Source organism: Erpetoichthys calabaricus, chromosome 12 (genome assembly GCF_900747795.2).
Source record: "Erpetoichthys calabaricus chromosome 12, fErpCal1.3, whole genome shotgun sequence".
Classification (NCBI taxonomy): domain Eukaryota; kingdom Metazoa; phylum Chordata; class Cladistia; order Polypteriformes; family Polypteridae; genus Erpetoichthys; species Erpetoichthys calabaricus.
In genome coordinates, this window is record NC_041405.2 from 125,678,707 (window position 1) to 125,692,272 (window position 13,566).

At 40.0% G+C, this 13,566-nt stretch overlaps 1 protein-coding gene across 2 annotated transcripts in view; it reads left to right on the plus strand.

The window, feature by feature from the left end:
* Positions 1-13,566, plus strand: part of LOC114662565 (transmembrane protein 164) — an 83,431-nt gene that overhangs the window by 45,508 nt on the left and 24,357 nt on the right. For both annotated transcript variants that reach the window (XM_051934934.1, XM_051934935.1), the window contains exon 3: positions 3,382-3,448. In XM_051934934.1, the coding sequence (XP_051790894.1) occupies positions 3,382-3,448 (67 nt within the window). The remainder of the gene's footprint in view (positions 1-3,381; positions 3,449-13,566) is intronic.

The following is a 13,566-nucleotide window of genomic DNA, read 5'->3' on the forward strand; positions in this document are numbered from 1 at the left end:
TCTCACTGAATCAGCCTCCCAAAATATGCCTCACTCAAGGCAGCCAGACCCTAAAACTCAAGAGGCAGGCCCCAAAAAGGGGTGCTGGCTTTAAACACTTCTAAAGTACTTTAAATATTCAAAATACTCAAAAATACCCTTACAGAGAGAGGATTAAAGGAATTCTACACCCAAAAATTACATTTTTTTAATATGATATTTACCTCATGTAGTTTCCTCCCACTGTCCAAAGAACATGCAGGTTGGGTGAATTTGCAACACTAAATCGTGTGTGTGTGTCTGTGTGTTTTTGCCCTGCGATGGACTGGCGTCCTGTCCAGGGTTTATTCCTGCCTTATGCCTGTGCTGGCTGTGATAGGCTTCAGCAACCCCTCTAATCCCTGGTCTGGATTGGACAGGTTAGAAAATTACATGATTTACCCCATGTAGTTTGTAGTAATCCTCATGTTTTCAAGCAGAATAGAGAGAAAGAAGTCTATCATATAATAGAAGACAATGCTGTACAATGCCAAACAATGTGAAATTAATAAAAAACAAAAAATCTAACACTACCCGTGTTGCATAATCCACATGTCCGTTATCTAGATCAGGGGTTCTCAAACTCTGTCCTGGGGACCACTGTGGCTGCAGGTTTTTGTTCCAACCAGCTTCTGTTTTTAATTGGACTCCTGGGCTAATTAAGTGGACTGTTATTTCCCAGTTTCTGTGTTTTGGGAACAGTATAGAAATTAGAAAAAAAAATGAAAATGTACTAAGCAGTTATATGGGAATAATTTTTGTACTTTTTAACAATATTTTCATCTTGATTTTCATTCTGTTTTTCTGGGTGTTCTAATTGTTTAATTAATCCATTATTTTCTAATTAGTGGGTCTGACAGTAAAGTAGTTGCAGCCTTTGATGATTCAGTGTTGTTTGCCCGGTTGTCTGCTCTACTCGTTTCTAATTGTCATTATTAAGATACAATGAAGGGAGCAAACTGCACAGAGAAAGGGCAAAATAGAATGAAATCAACAAAAGTGAGTTAAGAATTTAAATCTATAACAAAATTAGAAGTATTTCTAAATGTCTTATAAATGTAAAAATCATTCCTCTGTATTTTCTTAATGTAGAATAAGAGAAGAGAAAAAAATAGCAGCTAATTAATTGAGATAAGTGTTATGAGGTGTTGTCACTGATTAGGAATCTGGTTGAAGCAAAAGCCTGAAGCCACAGTTGGTCTCCAGGACTGACTTTGGAAACCCATGATCTGGATATATAATAATAATAATAATTCTTTACATTTATAGAGTTTCACATAGAGAGTGGGGAGCCACTTCAACCACCAACAATGTGCGGCACCCACCTGGTTGATGCAACTATGGCCATTTTGCAGCAGTACGTTCACCACACATTAGCTATTAGGTGGTGAAGGGGTAAGAGAGAGAGCCACATAGAGACAAGTGACGATTAAGTGGCCAGAATTACTGGGTGGTGGTGGGCAAATTAGCCTGGACATCAGGGTACACCATATTCTTTACAACAGATGGCCAGGGATCTTTTATAATCTCAAGAGAGTCAGGACAGATGTATACTTATATTGTGCAAGATGCAGGCTTTTTTTTTTTAAATATTGTTAAATATACACTTCTGGAATATTCTGCATACATCATAAACATTCAATTTAAGCCTCTTGGCAGTCACTTTTTGAAATAGAGAGGACTCTTCACCAATGAATGAGGGGAAGAGTTAGGTCTTTAATTCAAAAAGTGACTCCCATGAGCTTTTAATTTACCATTTATGATGTGCACTGAGCAATCTAGAAGTTAACTATTTAGCAAAATTTTAGTAAAATAACACGTGTTTTACCTGTTTTGAGCATATGACTGGTTAACAGACGTATGGATTTTTCAACTGGAGATTTTTTTCTTTTTTCCATGGACATCTTTCTCATTGTTTTCTGTTGTACAGCATTGATCACTATTGGCTACTATTATATCATAAACGTCTGAGTGAAAACATATTACATTTTTTCTGGCCACCATTACAAACAGCAATGGGGTAAGTAACATGTAAAAAATAGTTTTTTGGAGGAGTATTCCTTTAACCATAAAACAACTGGCTTGACTGCCAAGGCTAACAAAGAATCTTGTAAATGAAGAAGTTACTTGTATAAAGAAAAGGAGCAGCAAAAAAATGGTAAAAACAGGATAAAGAACAAAATAATTACAAAAGGCAAACAAGACCAATCCGCAAACCAGTAAATCAGAACAGTGCTCACTCGATACTGTCTCCATAATTCTCAGTGATGTTCAGTGGTCCCAGCAGCAGTGACGTCAGAGTGGACCTGCCTCTTGCCGTTCCTCCCACAGAACACAACAAATATATTTTAAACATGTTAAATACACCATACAAAAAAATTAAACAAATAAATATAACAGTAGTAACAATAATTACATTATAGCAAAAACCATATGACAAATAATAATTCAAAAACAACAGAAAAATGGAAAATTATACTAAAGCCAGGGAACTGAAGGTATAGAAAAAGCATTGAGGATTCTGCTCTGAAGATCTTATAATTGATTAAAAATGTATTTGCTGAATGTAGAGACAAAGAATTCAAAATGTAGGAATGACAGGTACATTTCTATTAGGGATGGTTGTTCTGTTTCACAAGTTGCACCCATCAAAACCCATGTGAACAATGAGAGAGTATGTAAACTCCCCCAGATAATGACTGACCTGGCAGTTGAACCCTCTCCTCGGGCACTGTGAGGCGGTATATTCAGGTTTCAGCTGCATTCCTACAAACAAATGGGGAAAGGTGATTAACAGGAAGACATGGCACACATTGTGTGCTTGAGCTCTGGTAGTTTTTATTTATGTCACATATAAAAATAGTGCCAGGGCAGATATGATTTTGCAATATGTGGGTTTGTGGACAAGTGTTAAAAATAGAAATATATTAGATTGTGCTTGTATGTTTAAAATAAGCACATTTTATCTATGATTATCTGAAAGGATAACTGTTGCATTTAGGTTTTTAGGGCGGAGTGGTGGCTCTGAGGCTAAGGATCTGTGCTGGTATCCAGAAGGTTGCTGGTTCGAATCCCTGTCACTGCCAAAAGAGATCCTACTCTGCTGGGCCCTTGAGCAAGACCCTTAACCTGTAATTGCTCCAGGGGCGCTGTATAATGGCTGACCCTACGCTCTGACCTCAAGGTGTATGCGAAAACTAACAAATTCCTAATACAAGAAATTGTATAAGGCGAAATAAAGAACAAAAAAAAAAGGTTAGGTATTTCTTGTAATAAAAATATTCATCTTTGTAATATAAATCAGAGTAGTAGGTTTGTTAATCTGTAGTTGTCATAATAGTCTGTATTTGTGTTTTATTGCAGGTTACAAATGCATATGCTTAATGGAGCACTCTTGGCATTATTGTTTCCCGTTGTCAACACAAGGCTGGTAAGTTTTTTTGTGCATGCTCCTTTATCTATTCACTCATCCTGCCATGTGTGGTAAAGGTGCAGGAAGGAACATTCATCAGGGCATTTCCACTGTAAATGACCTAAACCTCTTCCACATTTTACACTGACCTCCACCAGCACAGTCACAGTAAAACGCTTTCAACCAAAAGACAAATGATGGACTTGAATGATTCCACTAGACCGTAGGGGACATGGCTTCAAATATGTGAGATGCACTAAATTCAGTCCATTCTATTATAATGCTCATCGCTTTTTGCAGACTGAAGGTGCTTATACAAATTTCCGAATATAAATGACCACATGACAGGTTTACCTGCTGACTCGATGGCATCAGGAAAACAATCTGATTTTTAAAGTCAGCAAAACTAAAGAGCTGCACATAGAAAAGTTGAGGAAGCAGAAGGCAGACCATACTTGCATCTACATTGGAGGGCATGCTGTCAAAAGCCATTTTACATTTCGTGGAGTGATTTATCACTGATGAACTGAAGAGGGTGTGATACCCGGGTGCCTGCAGCCTTGGGCCTCTTCCGGGGACATCATAGTCATGATCCGAGATGGACAAGGACAGTGAAGACACAAACAACAAGGTACGATGCAAAGTTTAACATGCTTTTTATTCCAATAAACAAGCAGTGTCCAAAGTATGGTGCTGTTCAATAAAGTCTTCAATAAATAATAAAATAATAGTGACCTGCTAAAGATAAAACCAATAAGTAAATTCAATAAATAGTTAAAAAATAGGAGTAAAACCAGTCAGAATCAACATCCTTCAGTGTGTCTCCAGTGCTCTGCTCAATTGTCTCCCCTGCTCATTCACAGGGCTTGTTTGCTCCAATGAATGCAATCAAACATCTGCCTTGTGTCCCAGCCACCTCAGCTGGTAACTCACTGAGACTGTCATTGCTCTTCTATACCACCATAGAGTCAGCAGGACCCCTGGAGCCGGTGATTGCTTCTGTTGTCTGCTGCTCAGCAGGATTGACCTGCCTTGCGGAGCTGTTCCTCTCACCCCACTGGGCATCTCATCTTCACAGCACTGGTTTGACTGCACGATCCTGCTCTCATATACTTTTTAGTTTTCTCTATCATTGTTTACCATCTCTCCATTTTTATTTCCGTTCTGCCCTACTCTGACCTTTTTAACACCGTGCAAGTGCAGGTGCACTAAACCAATGTTTCTGAACCACTCTGTAGCTATTGTTTATATTGGTCGGGTGTCGTGCTGGGTTACCAATCTGACAAATTTCCTCAACCCCACCCACCAAACGTGGGTTGCCGAAACAAAATGGCCAAGAAGCACTGCACTAAACGATCTGTGGAACCTCAATAAGGGAAGGCTGTGCTACCTGCACTCTTGTACGTACCAAGCAATTCGCCAGTTAATCTAGTAAGTTCTCCGCTGTATGGCTTTCCTCCCGTACACCTACACTCACAAGGTCTGAGCTGCATTATTTGATTAAAGCCTTCCACCCATTCCAACACACCACAAACTTTGAACACGCTTTGCCACAGTGAGCACAGTTGCACCTCTGCTTCCTTAGACATCTGAAGGCTGCTTGCATTTCTCCCTCTGTCCTCACAAACCTTTACAGGTGCACAGAAAATTCTACCTTCACTGCCAACCTAACATCCTGGCATCATACTTCCTCAGCTCCAAGACTGTAAAACACTGCAGATGATGATAAAGGCGACACAGCTTGTAACTGACCCTCAGCCACCTTCTGTTCTTGACATAAGCAACACCTTAAAAGGCAAACAGGATTATTAAAGACCTCCGCCACTTTTTTATCTCATGTCTGGCTTTCCTATGAAAATGAACCTCTGCAGTATCAGAAACAGGCAAAATCATGGACCACAAATGGTTTCCCACCATGCTTTGGGGGTTTTATGAGTGCATATCAAGGCAAGACACTTTTTCAAACAAATCACGAATATGACAGGTTTAATTATCCCAGGAATTTGGTGGCATATGTTCATTCCATTGTGTATTTTTCATAGTATTCACAGGTAACAGAGACTGCAGACAGTAGGACTATGAGGATAGTAGGTGCATTTGTCATGTATCCTCCCTGTAATCCATGTGGCCTTTGGTCTCGTCCCGTCATCACTGTGCAGCCTGTCTATCTCAACATTCAGTATGTTTGCTCCATGTAAGCCCCATAATGGCCCTTGATTCAGTAATTTTGTTCTTGGCGCGCCTTTCCCACTTTATTTCTCTTCTTGCTCTGTTAAATTTATGCACATTAAAAGGATGCAGCAAGCTTCTCTAAGCAGAGCAGGCTAGAAGGATTTTGTTGCTCAGCAACATCATTGTCCCTGCAGTTCAATTTATTTAATTTTTTTCTGGAACACTTATAAAAACATATACTTATAGAATATTGAAAAAGGTTGTTGTTTCACATCACAATATGTGGAATGCAGGATTAGCTTGTGATTTTTCTGTAGATATTTCAATACAGCACAGTACAAAAGTTGTAAATTCTTGAAGCTGAAAGGTGTCACCGTATTAACTGCTTTACTTTAGGCTAGAAAAAAGGGAAACATGTTCAAATTACCTTTTAAGGATTTACTCAAATTCCAGTCCCCTCTTTTTCATTCTGTTATGCCACTCAATTGTCACCTTTCTCTTTAGTGATGAACATAAACTGTCTTAGTCATTCAGCCATCTATTAGCTTATCCATATTACATTTTTAGAACTGTTTTCTCTGTAGTGTCCAGTTTGCTGCCTAAAAATGCAGACTTATAGGTTTGTAGGCTCAGTGTTGTGACATGTGGAGTCCAGTGAAATTCTTACTCATGTGCTAATCAACATACAACCCGGTGCCACTCACCAGTGCTTTGATCATCCATCCATCCATCAATTATCCAACCCGCTATATCCTAACTACAGGGTTACGGGGGTCTGCTGGAGCCAGTCCCAGCCAACACAGGGCGCAAGGCAGGAAACAAACCCCGGGCAGTGCACCAGCCCACCGCAGGGCACACACACACACACACGCGCACACACACACACACATACACACACACTAGGGACAATTTAGAATCGCCAATCCACCTAAGCTGCATGTCTTTGGACTGTGGGAGGAAACCGGAGTACCTGGAGGAAACCCACGCAGACACGGGGAGAACATGCAAACTCCACGCAGGAAGGACCTGGGAAGCGAACCTGGGTCTCCTAACTGCGAGGCAGCAGCGCTACCACTGCTTTGATCAGGGAGTTCAATTACCTTACCTTGAAACTTCCATCTTCCATATCTGAAATAACCATATATCCATACATCTAATGTGGTTCTTATTTGGTCTGACTCCCTGCTATTAAATATGGACAGTAAACTGTGCTTATTATATAGGTAGTAAAATTTTGACTTCAGTATTAATACCAGCTCTTGGAACTCAATACTGATACCAGAACAGTTCTGAAGCAAATAACGGATAACTCCCCCCAACACCGCATCTCACAGCTGCTTTGTTCACCCAGCCTGCATGCATGCGCATTCTGTTCATCAATAAGAGGTGTCTCCCATTTGGACTATTCAGCTTATATGTGTACATTAATATATATATAATATAATGTAGCTAGGGTTCCACAAAGGGAGAAAATGAGTCACATATCTTAAAATAGTTTTTAATTCCTAAGCTTTTGACAACCTACCAGGTGTCATCATCAGAGGAAAATGATTAAACATACAGGAATCAAAGGCAATATTTAGCAGGTGAAGGGTGGGAGTGGGGTTTGGTAGGTGTTGGTCATAAAATCTTTTTTATTATTTAGATGTTTTTCTTTTTAAGCCTACATTTGCCGAGTTCAAGTCCAAGTGTCTATTAATGGCATTATCATTAGAGAGCTATGATTCAGCCAGCTCCCTGACACGCTTAGTATTGGCCCTGAATTTTACTTTCACAGTGTCCCAGTTAAACATGTGTCCGGTGGAACTTGTATGTGTGTAAATCAGAGACTGTGGGTCTTTTCTTCTGATGGCACTGCGATGTTCCTGTATGCGTTTTGAGAGTCTTTTAGCTGTTTGTTTCACATACACCACTGGGCATACACTGCATGGAAAGCTATAAACTGCGTTTCTTGTCTCTGTGGTCGACTTTCTGCTTTTGCCATTGAAAAGGACAGTCTGTAAAGTGTTTGCCGGCTTGTACGCTTGATCCCAGAGCTGGGCAGGACGCGTGCTGTACTTTTTGACACTCCACAATGATAAGGGAGGGTGTGGTAAGTACTGTGGGTACCAAGTTGGAGTCGACTGTTTGCTGAGGTCTGCGACTTCTCCTATATAGGCATTGTTTAATAATTGTCTTGGGGTAGCCATTTGATATGAACAGACGATAAAGATAATATATAATGTAAGAAGATGCATTCCTTGAGATAAACACTTGTAATTAAAACCTGCGTGGTATAGATGCCACACGAGGTGGACGGACATCGCGGCCAGGAAAGGAAGCAGACCCGGAAGGAAGAAATGGACAGACAGTCCCTATAGAAGCAGAGATCGCTAGGGAACTGTTATTCCCCCTGCACACTAGATGGCAACAGTCCCGGATATCCCCACCCAGTGGGAAGCCAGCAGGGCATGCCGGGAAATGTAGCCTGGCAGGGCAGCTCTGCTGTGGTCACAGGGTGCCGCAAGAGGGCGTTCCAGGGAAACAAGCTCCCTGCTCAAGTAATGGACTTCTGTGTGACCCGGAAGTACTTCCATCGGGAAATCGCACTGGCACCGGAAGTACGTACTTCCAGGTCTGTAATACAAGGGACCGCACTCCCTTACTCAAGTGAGTCAGAACTGGGTGTTAGAGAGGCAATACTTGACTAGAGGAGGGCAGTGCGGTGGTGAGAGAACATATTGTGGAGAGAAAAAGACCAGTGTTTTGTGCGTATTGGTGATATCTTTGGAGGTATTTAAATAAAACCTTCATTTATTTTTGATAAAGGACTGTGTTTTGGCGATCGTGTTGGGGTTTGGGGCTCACTGACGCCTGGGGTTTATCACAGTGGTTACCTCTTTCAATAGAATTGTCAAGGAAAATTGATGTGTCCATTCTTTTCTTTTTCCATCGTGAACTGGATTGTGGGGAATACTGAGCTGATGTTGCTGTAGAATTCATTCAGCAGGTTACTTTTTAATATGACAAATGTGTCGTCGATGTAACATATCCACAGTTTAAGTCTGAGATGAATGTTTGAAATATATGTACACACACACACATATATACACATTTGAAGAGCAGGGGGCAATTGGTTTCCCTTGGTGTTTTGATTATGCTTAAAAATAAAAAAAAATAAAAAAAGGGACAAAATGTTGGAGAACTAACATTTACTTTTTTCCATTTCCTCAGCTTCTATGTGTGTGCACCTCCCTTGTGCGGTACACACGGTAAACTGATGAAAGCACCCTCCTCAATGGATTATTCAGCTCATTTAAATAAATGAATTAGGTATAGAAAAGAATAACCCCCCTTCTAAAATATTCACATTTTGTTGCTTTGCAGCTGAAATGAAGACACACACACATAAAATCTCCATCTGTATTTACTCAATGCAACTTGTAACAGAAAAGTGAAAGATATAATAGTATAAAGTATAATAGCAAAAGTTCAGAAAAAAAAATAAAAAACAGATTCACTGAGATGGTTAAAGAATCACCGATACCCCCCCTGCCACCAAAATATACTCAATCAGGTATAACTAATCACCTTCTTCATTGTACACCAACTAATTGTCTTCCACCTGTGATCAACTGTAATAATTCTAATCAGCATTAAAACAGCAACTGAAAGCAAGCAATCAACTATGGGTGGCAAGTCACTGTCAAGAGATCTCGGAGATTACATTGTGGACAGGCACAAGTCAGGAGATGGATACAAAAAAAATTCAAAGGCTTTATTAATCCATAGGAGTACAGTAAAATTTATAATCAAGAAGTGGACAGTGTTTGGTACAACTAGTACCCGTCCTAGATCAGGCTGTTCCTCCATACTGGATGAAACAGCGAGGAGGAAACTGGTCAGAGTGGCTACCAAGAGGCCTATGGCAACTGTGAAGTGGTTACAGGAATTTTTGGCAAAGAGTGTTCATTGTGTGCATGTGACAACAATATCACAAATGTTCTACAAATGTGGCTTACATGGGAGGGTTGTAAGAGAAAAGCCCCTCCTCAAGAAAAGTCGCATCAAGTCTCGATTGAGCTTTACCAAACACACCTTGAAGATTCTGAGGCCAAATGGAAAAAGCTGTTATGGTCAGACCAAAATTGAACTATTTGGCCTCAGTGCCAAACACTACCTCTGGTGGAAAGCCAATACAGCTTACCATCATAAGAACACCATTCCTACAGTAAAGCATGGAGCATCGTGTTGTGAGGCGCTCGTCAAGATAGAAGGAAAAATAGATGAGACGAAATACTGCCAGTTTATGAGGAAACCTTCCTGCCCTCTGACACAAAGTTGTCAATTGGAAGAAGGTTCACCTTCCAACATGACAGTGAACCAAAGCCCACAGAAATGTTGACCACGCAGTGGCTGAAGGTGATAAAGGTTACTGTCACTGCATGGCCTAGTCAGAGCCCAGACTTAAACCCTATTGAAAATCTATGGAATGACTTAAAGATTGCAGTCCACCAACAGTCACCATCCAATTTGACTGAGCTTGAGCAGTTCTGTAAAGAAGAATGGGCAAGTATTACAGTCTTGATGTGCAAAGCTGGTAGAGACGCACTGTATCCCAGCAGACTCATGGCTGTAATCAAAGCAAAAGCTGGCTCCACAAAGTACTGACACAGGGGATGATCCTTTAACCATCTCAATGATTCTGTGTTTTTTGTTTTTTTTTTTCCTGAACTGTTACTATAATATCTTTCACTTTGCTGTTATAAGTTGCATTGAGTAAATACAGCTGGAGAAGTATTTTTGTGTGTGTCTTCATTTCAGGCTGCCAAGCAACAAGCTGTGAATATTTTGAAGGGGGTATTCTTTTCTATACCCACTGTATATTCAAAGAACAGTTTGGGTCCCTTGGTGATTAAAGCTAGATTTAATACATACATTAAAATCAAACAACGTATGGTCCTCCTTTGACTTCTGATAAGGTGCTTAAAAACTACCATTTACTTCCATTACCAAAATTAAGAAAATCCTGATACTGTACAATTTTAAAAATTGAGTTTTTTGGTATTTTTTCAGTACTGGTTCAACCCTATGGTAGCGTGACCATAATATGTCTGGATGTAGTGTCATCTGCTCTTCATGTAGTTCTATTCAGCACTTAACTGTTATACCAGAGAGTTTTTACAGGATTTTATAAGATTTACTGGCACAAGCCATTAACATGTGAGTGATTAGTCTGTCTTTTTACACTAGAATCCCTGAAGCCTATGAAAAAACTCATAATCCTGGCCCACCTTAAATTCATTTGCACCTCTCCATCAGCATCTTTTGTGTTGTAAATGTGCTGAGCAGCACAAGCAGCCTGCTGTCCCTTCCCCTCACCACCGCAGCTCAACTTGGGTTGGGGGGTGTAGTTCTCCCAGCTGAAATCTTGTTTATCAGCGTGTGACTTCCCTGGAGTTGTATGGGTAAATAATATATAGTTATTTGGAACATACACATTTCATGTGTGTTCCATGTCTACAACGATCTGTGTAAGTGGAGGATGACAGGAAATGCAAGAAATGTTCAACACATACCTAAAACACAAACTTTTTTCATGTTATAGTACTAACGACAAAATTTTGACATTAAGTGTATAATGTGTGAAGACTGAAGTCCAAATATCAAATAAACACTTTCACAAAAAGTACATATACAACAAAACAAATGCACTTTTATTCAAGAACATAACAGAAGAAAAAGAAATGGGGTTAGGGTACAGCATTTCTACAGATCAACCTTCTGGTTTAAAATTTAAATCACGAATGCTGTCCATCTTATGATTTTGATTGTGACAAAGAATATCCAACAGACAAGTAATACAGTGTAACATGTTAATTTGTTACAATAAGAATAAGAAAAGCTTACCGTGCTTATGAAGACGCTGTTCACCTCTAAAGCTTTACTGCCCCGGATGTTTTTTGTTAAAAAGCTGAATGACAATGGGGAAAAAAGAAATTCGGGATCATTTTGTGTGTATTGAAAGCAACTGTCCTCCAATTTACTGAAGGTAAGGGCTGTATGGAACAGTTGTCTGTCATTGACTGAGATGATTGCCAGTTTCTTTACCATCACTTCTGGCACACACATATCAAAATATCCAGTTTTCTCTGCATGTCTGATAACCTGTTGGTGTTTTTATTTGTTTTTAATTTTGATTTGTCAGACCACTAAGCCAGGTAATGGAGCAGAGCTTTATAACAGACTGGGACATACTGGTAAAAGCATGCAATGAGAAAGCAGTCCACTTTTACACAGGAGAAATAAATGCCAACATCATTTAGAATAGATATTTGTAATATTTTATGTTCCAGTTTAGATTGTTATTTATGTGAGTTCCAATTTATATTGATTTACTGTTGTACCTTCTGTCTCTGAACAGCAATAGGAGAGCATAATAATGTTTGCCTCTCAAAGTCAAATATAATGCTTTAGTAATTTTCACATCCAGTGAAAGAGAGTTGTTAATACATAAAACTCCACAAACAGTCCCGGTGACTGAAGTAATTGGCTGTTGGTCTCCCCTGATATGTGACTTATCACCATAGTGTCATCAGCATAAATGATATTGGGACAGTGACCAGGTCACAGGCGTACAGTGTAAACAGTACCATAGGCTATATATCTGAAGCAATGTCCTTTGAAATAAAGTTCTGCAGCAGCCTGTGAATGATTTAAAAGAAAGTCCAGAGTCCATAATGTAATACATGGATTAGGATTTATGTTGTTCGGTTTCTTTAACAATGTATGAGGCTGGACAGGATTGAATGCTGAAGACACATTCAGAAATACTGCATAGGACATAGGAACCAGCAAGAGAGTAAATATAACATAAAATATCAAGTCCATCGATTCCTATACTTCTGTTTGTGAAGTAATCAAATCAGTCAGTCAATCAGTCATTGTCCAACCCGCTATATCCTAACACAGGGTCACGGGGGTCTGCTGGAGCCAATCCCAGCCAACACAGGGCACAAGGCAGGAACAAACCCCACCGCAGGACACACACACCAAGCACACACTGGGGACAATTTGGGATCGCTAATGCACCTAACCTGCATGTCTTTGGACTGTGGGAGGATACCGGAGCACCCGGAGGAAACCCAAACAGGCATGGGGAGAACATGCAAACTCCACGCAGGGAGGACCTGGGAGGCGAACCCAGGTCTCTTTACTGTGAGGCAGCAGCGCTACCACAGCGCCACCATGCCGCCCGTGTAATCAAATCAGCTATTTCAAAAAGCAGAGTGTGTCACCAAATGTTCAAAGTATTGCTTTGCTATGGGTTCTTCAACCTGTGACACGGGGTAATGATTGACTGATGCCACCGCTGAGTGGACCAGGAATAACTGGAGGGAACTGCTTAAAACATGAGAGCTGCCCAAGTACGCCATTATGCTCCCAAATCCCCACCCCGTCCTGCTGGATTTGAGCCGACACAAAGTGACTTCTCCAGTTCAGCTGTTCTGACCTCCACACCAGTAATATTTCTAGTATTTTTGCTAAAGATCTCCCTTAGTTGTTCATTTTGGATATGGAAATCATCTGTTTCAAATCTTGTTTAAAAGGCATTTGATTTATTAATAAAAAACTTGTGCTGCTTGTATGTTGGAAACGTTGCATTTCAGCACTCCATCATGTGATAATTTACAAATCTTTCCAGACTTGCTTTGGATTGTTAATCATAAATCTCCTCTTGATTATTTTTTTTATTTTGTAAGTCATTATACATTATTTAATAGACTTTTTTTCTACTTCATCTTCCAAGAGAGCATGTTGTTTTTTCCAAAAGCATTGCTTTAATATCTTTGGTTATTAATGTCGATTAGTGAGACTTGCCAAAGCGTTTTTCACAGTAAATATGCTGTTTTTGCTAAATATGTTTCTGGAAATTCAACATGTGGCTGGCTTAGGCAAACAGTTTTTTCCAAGTACCCAATGAT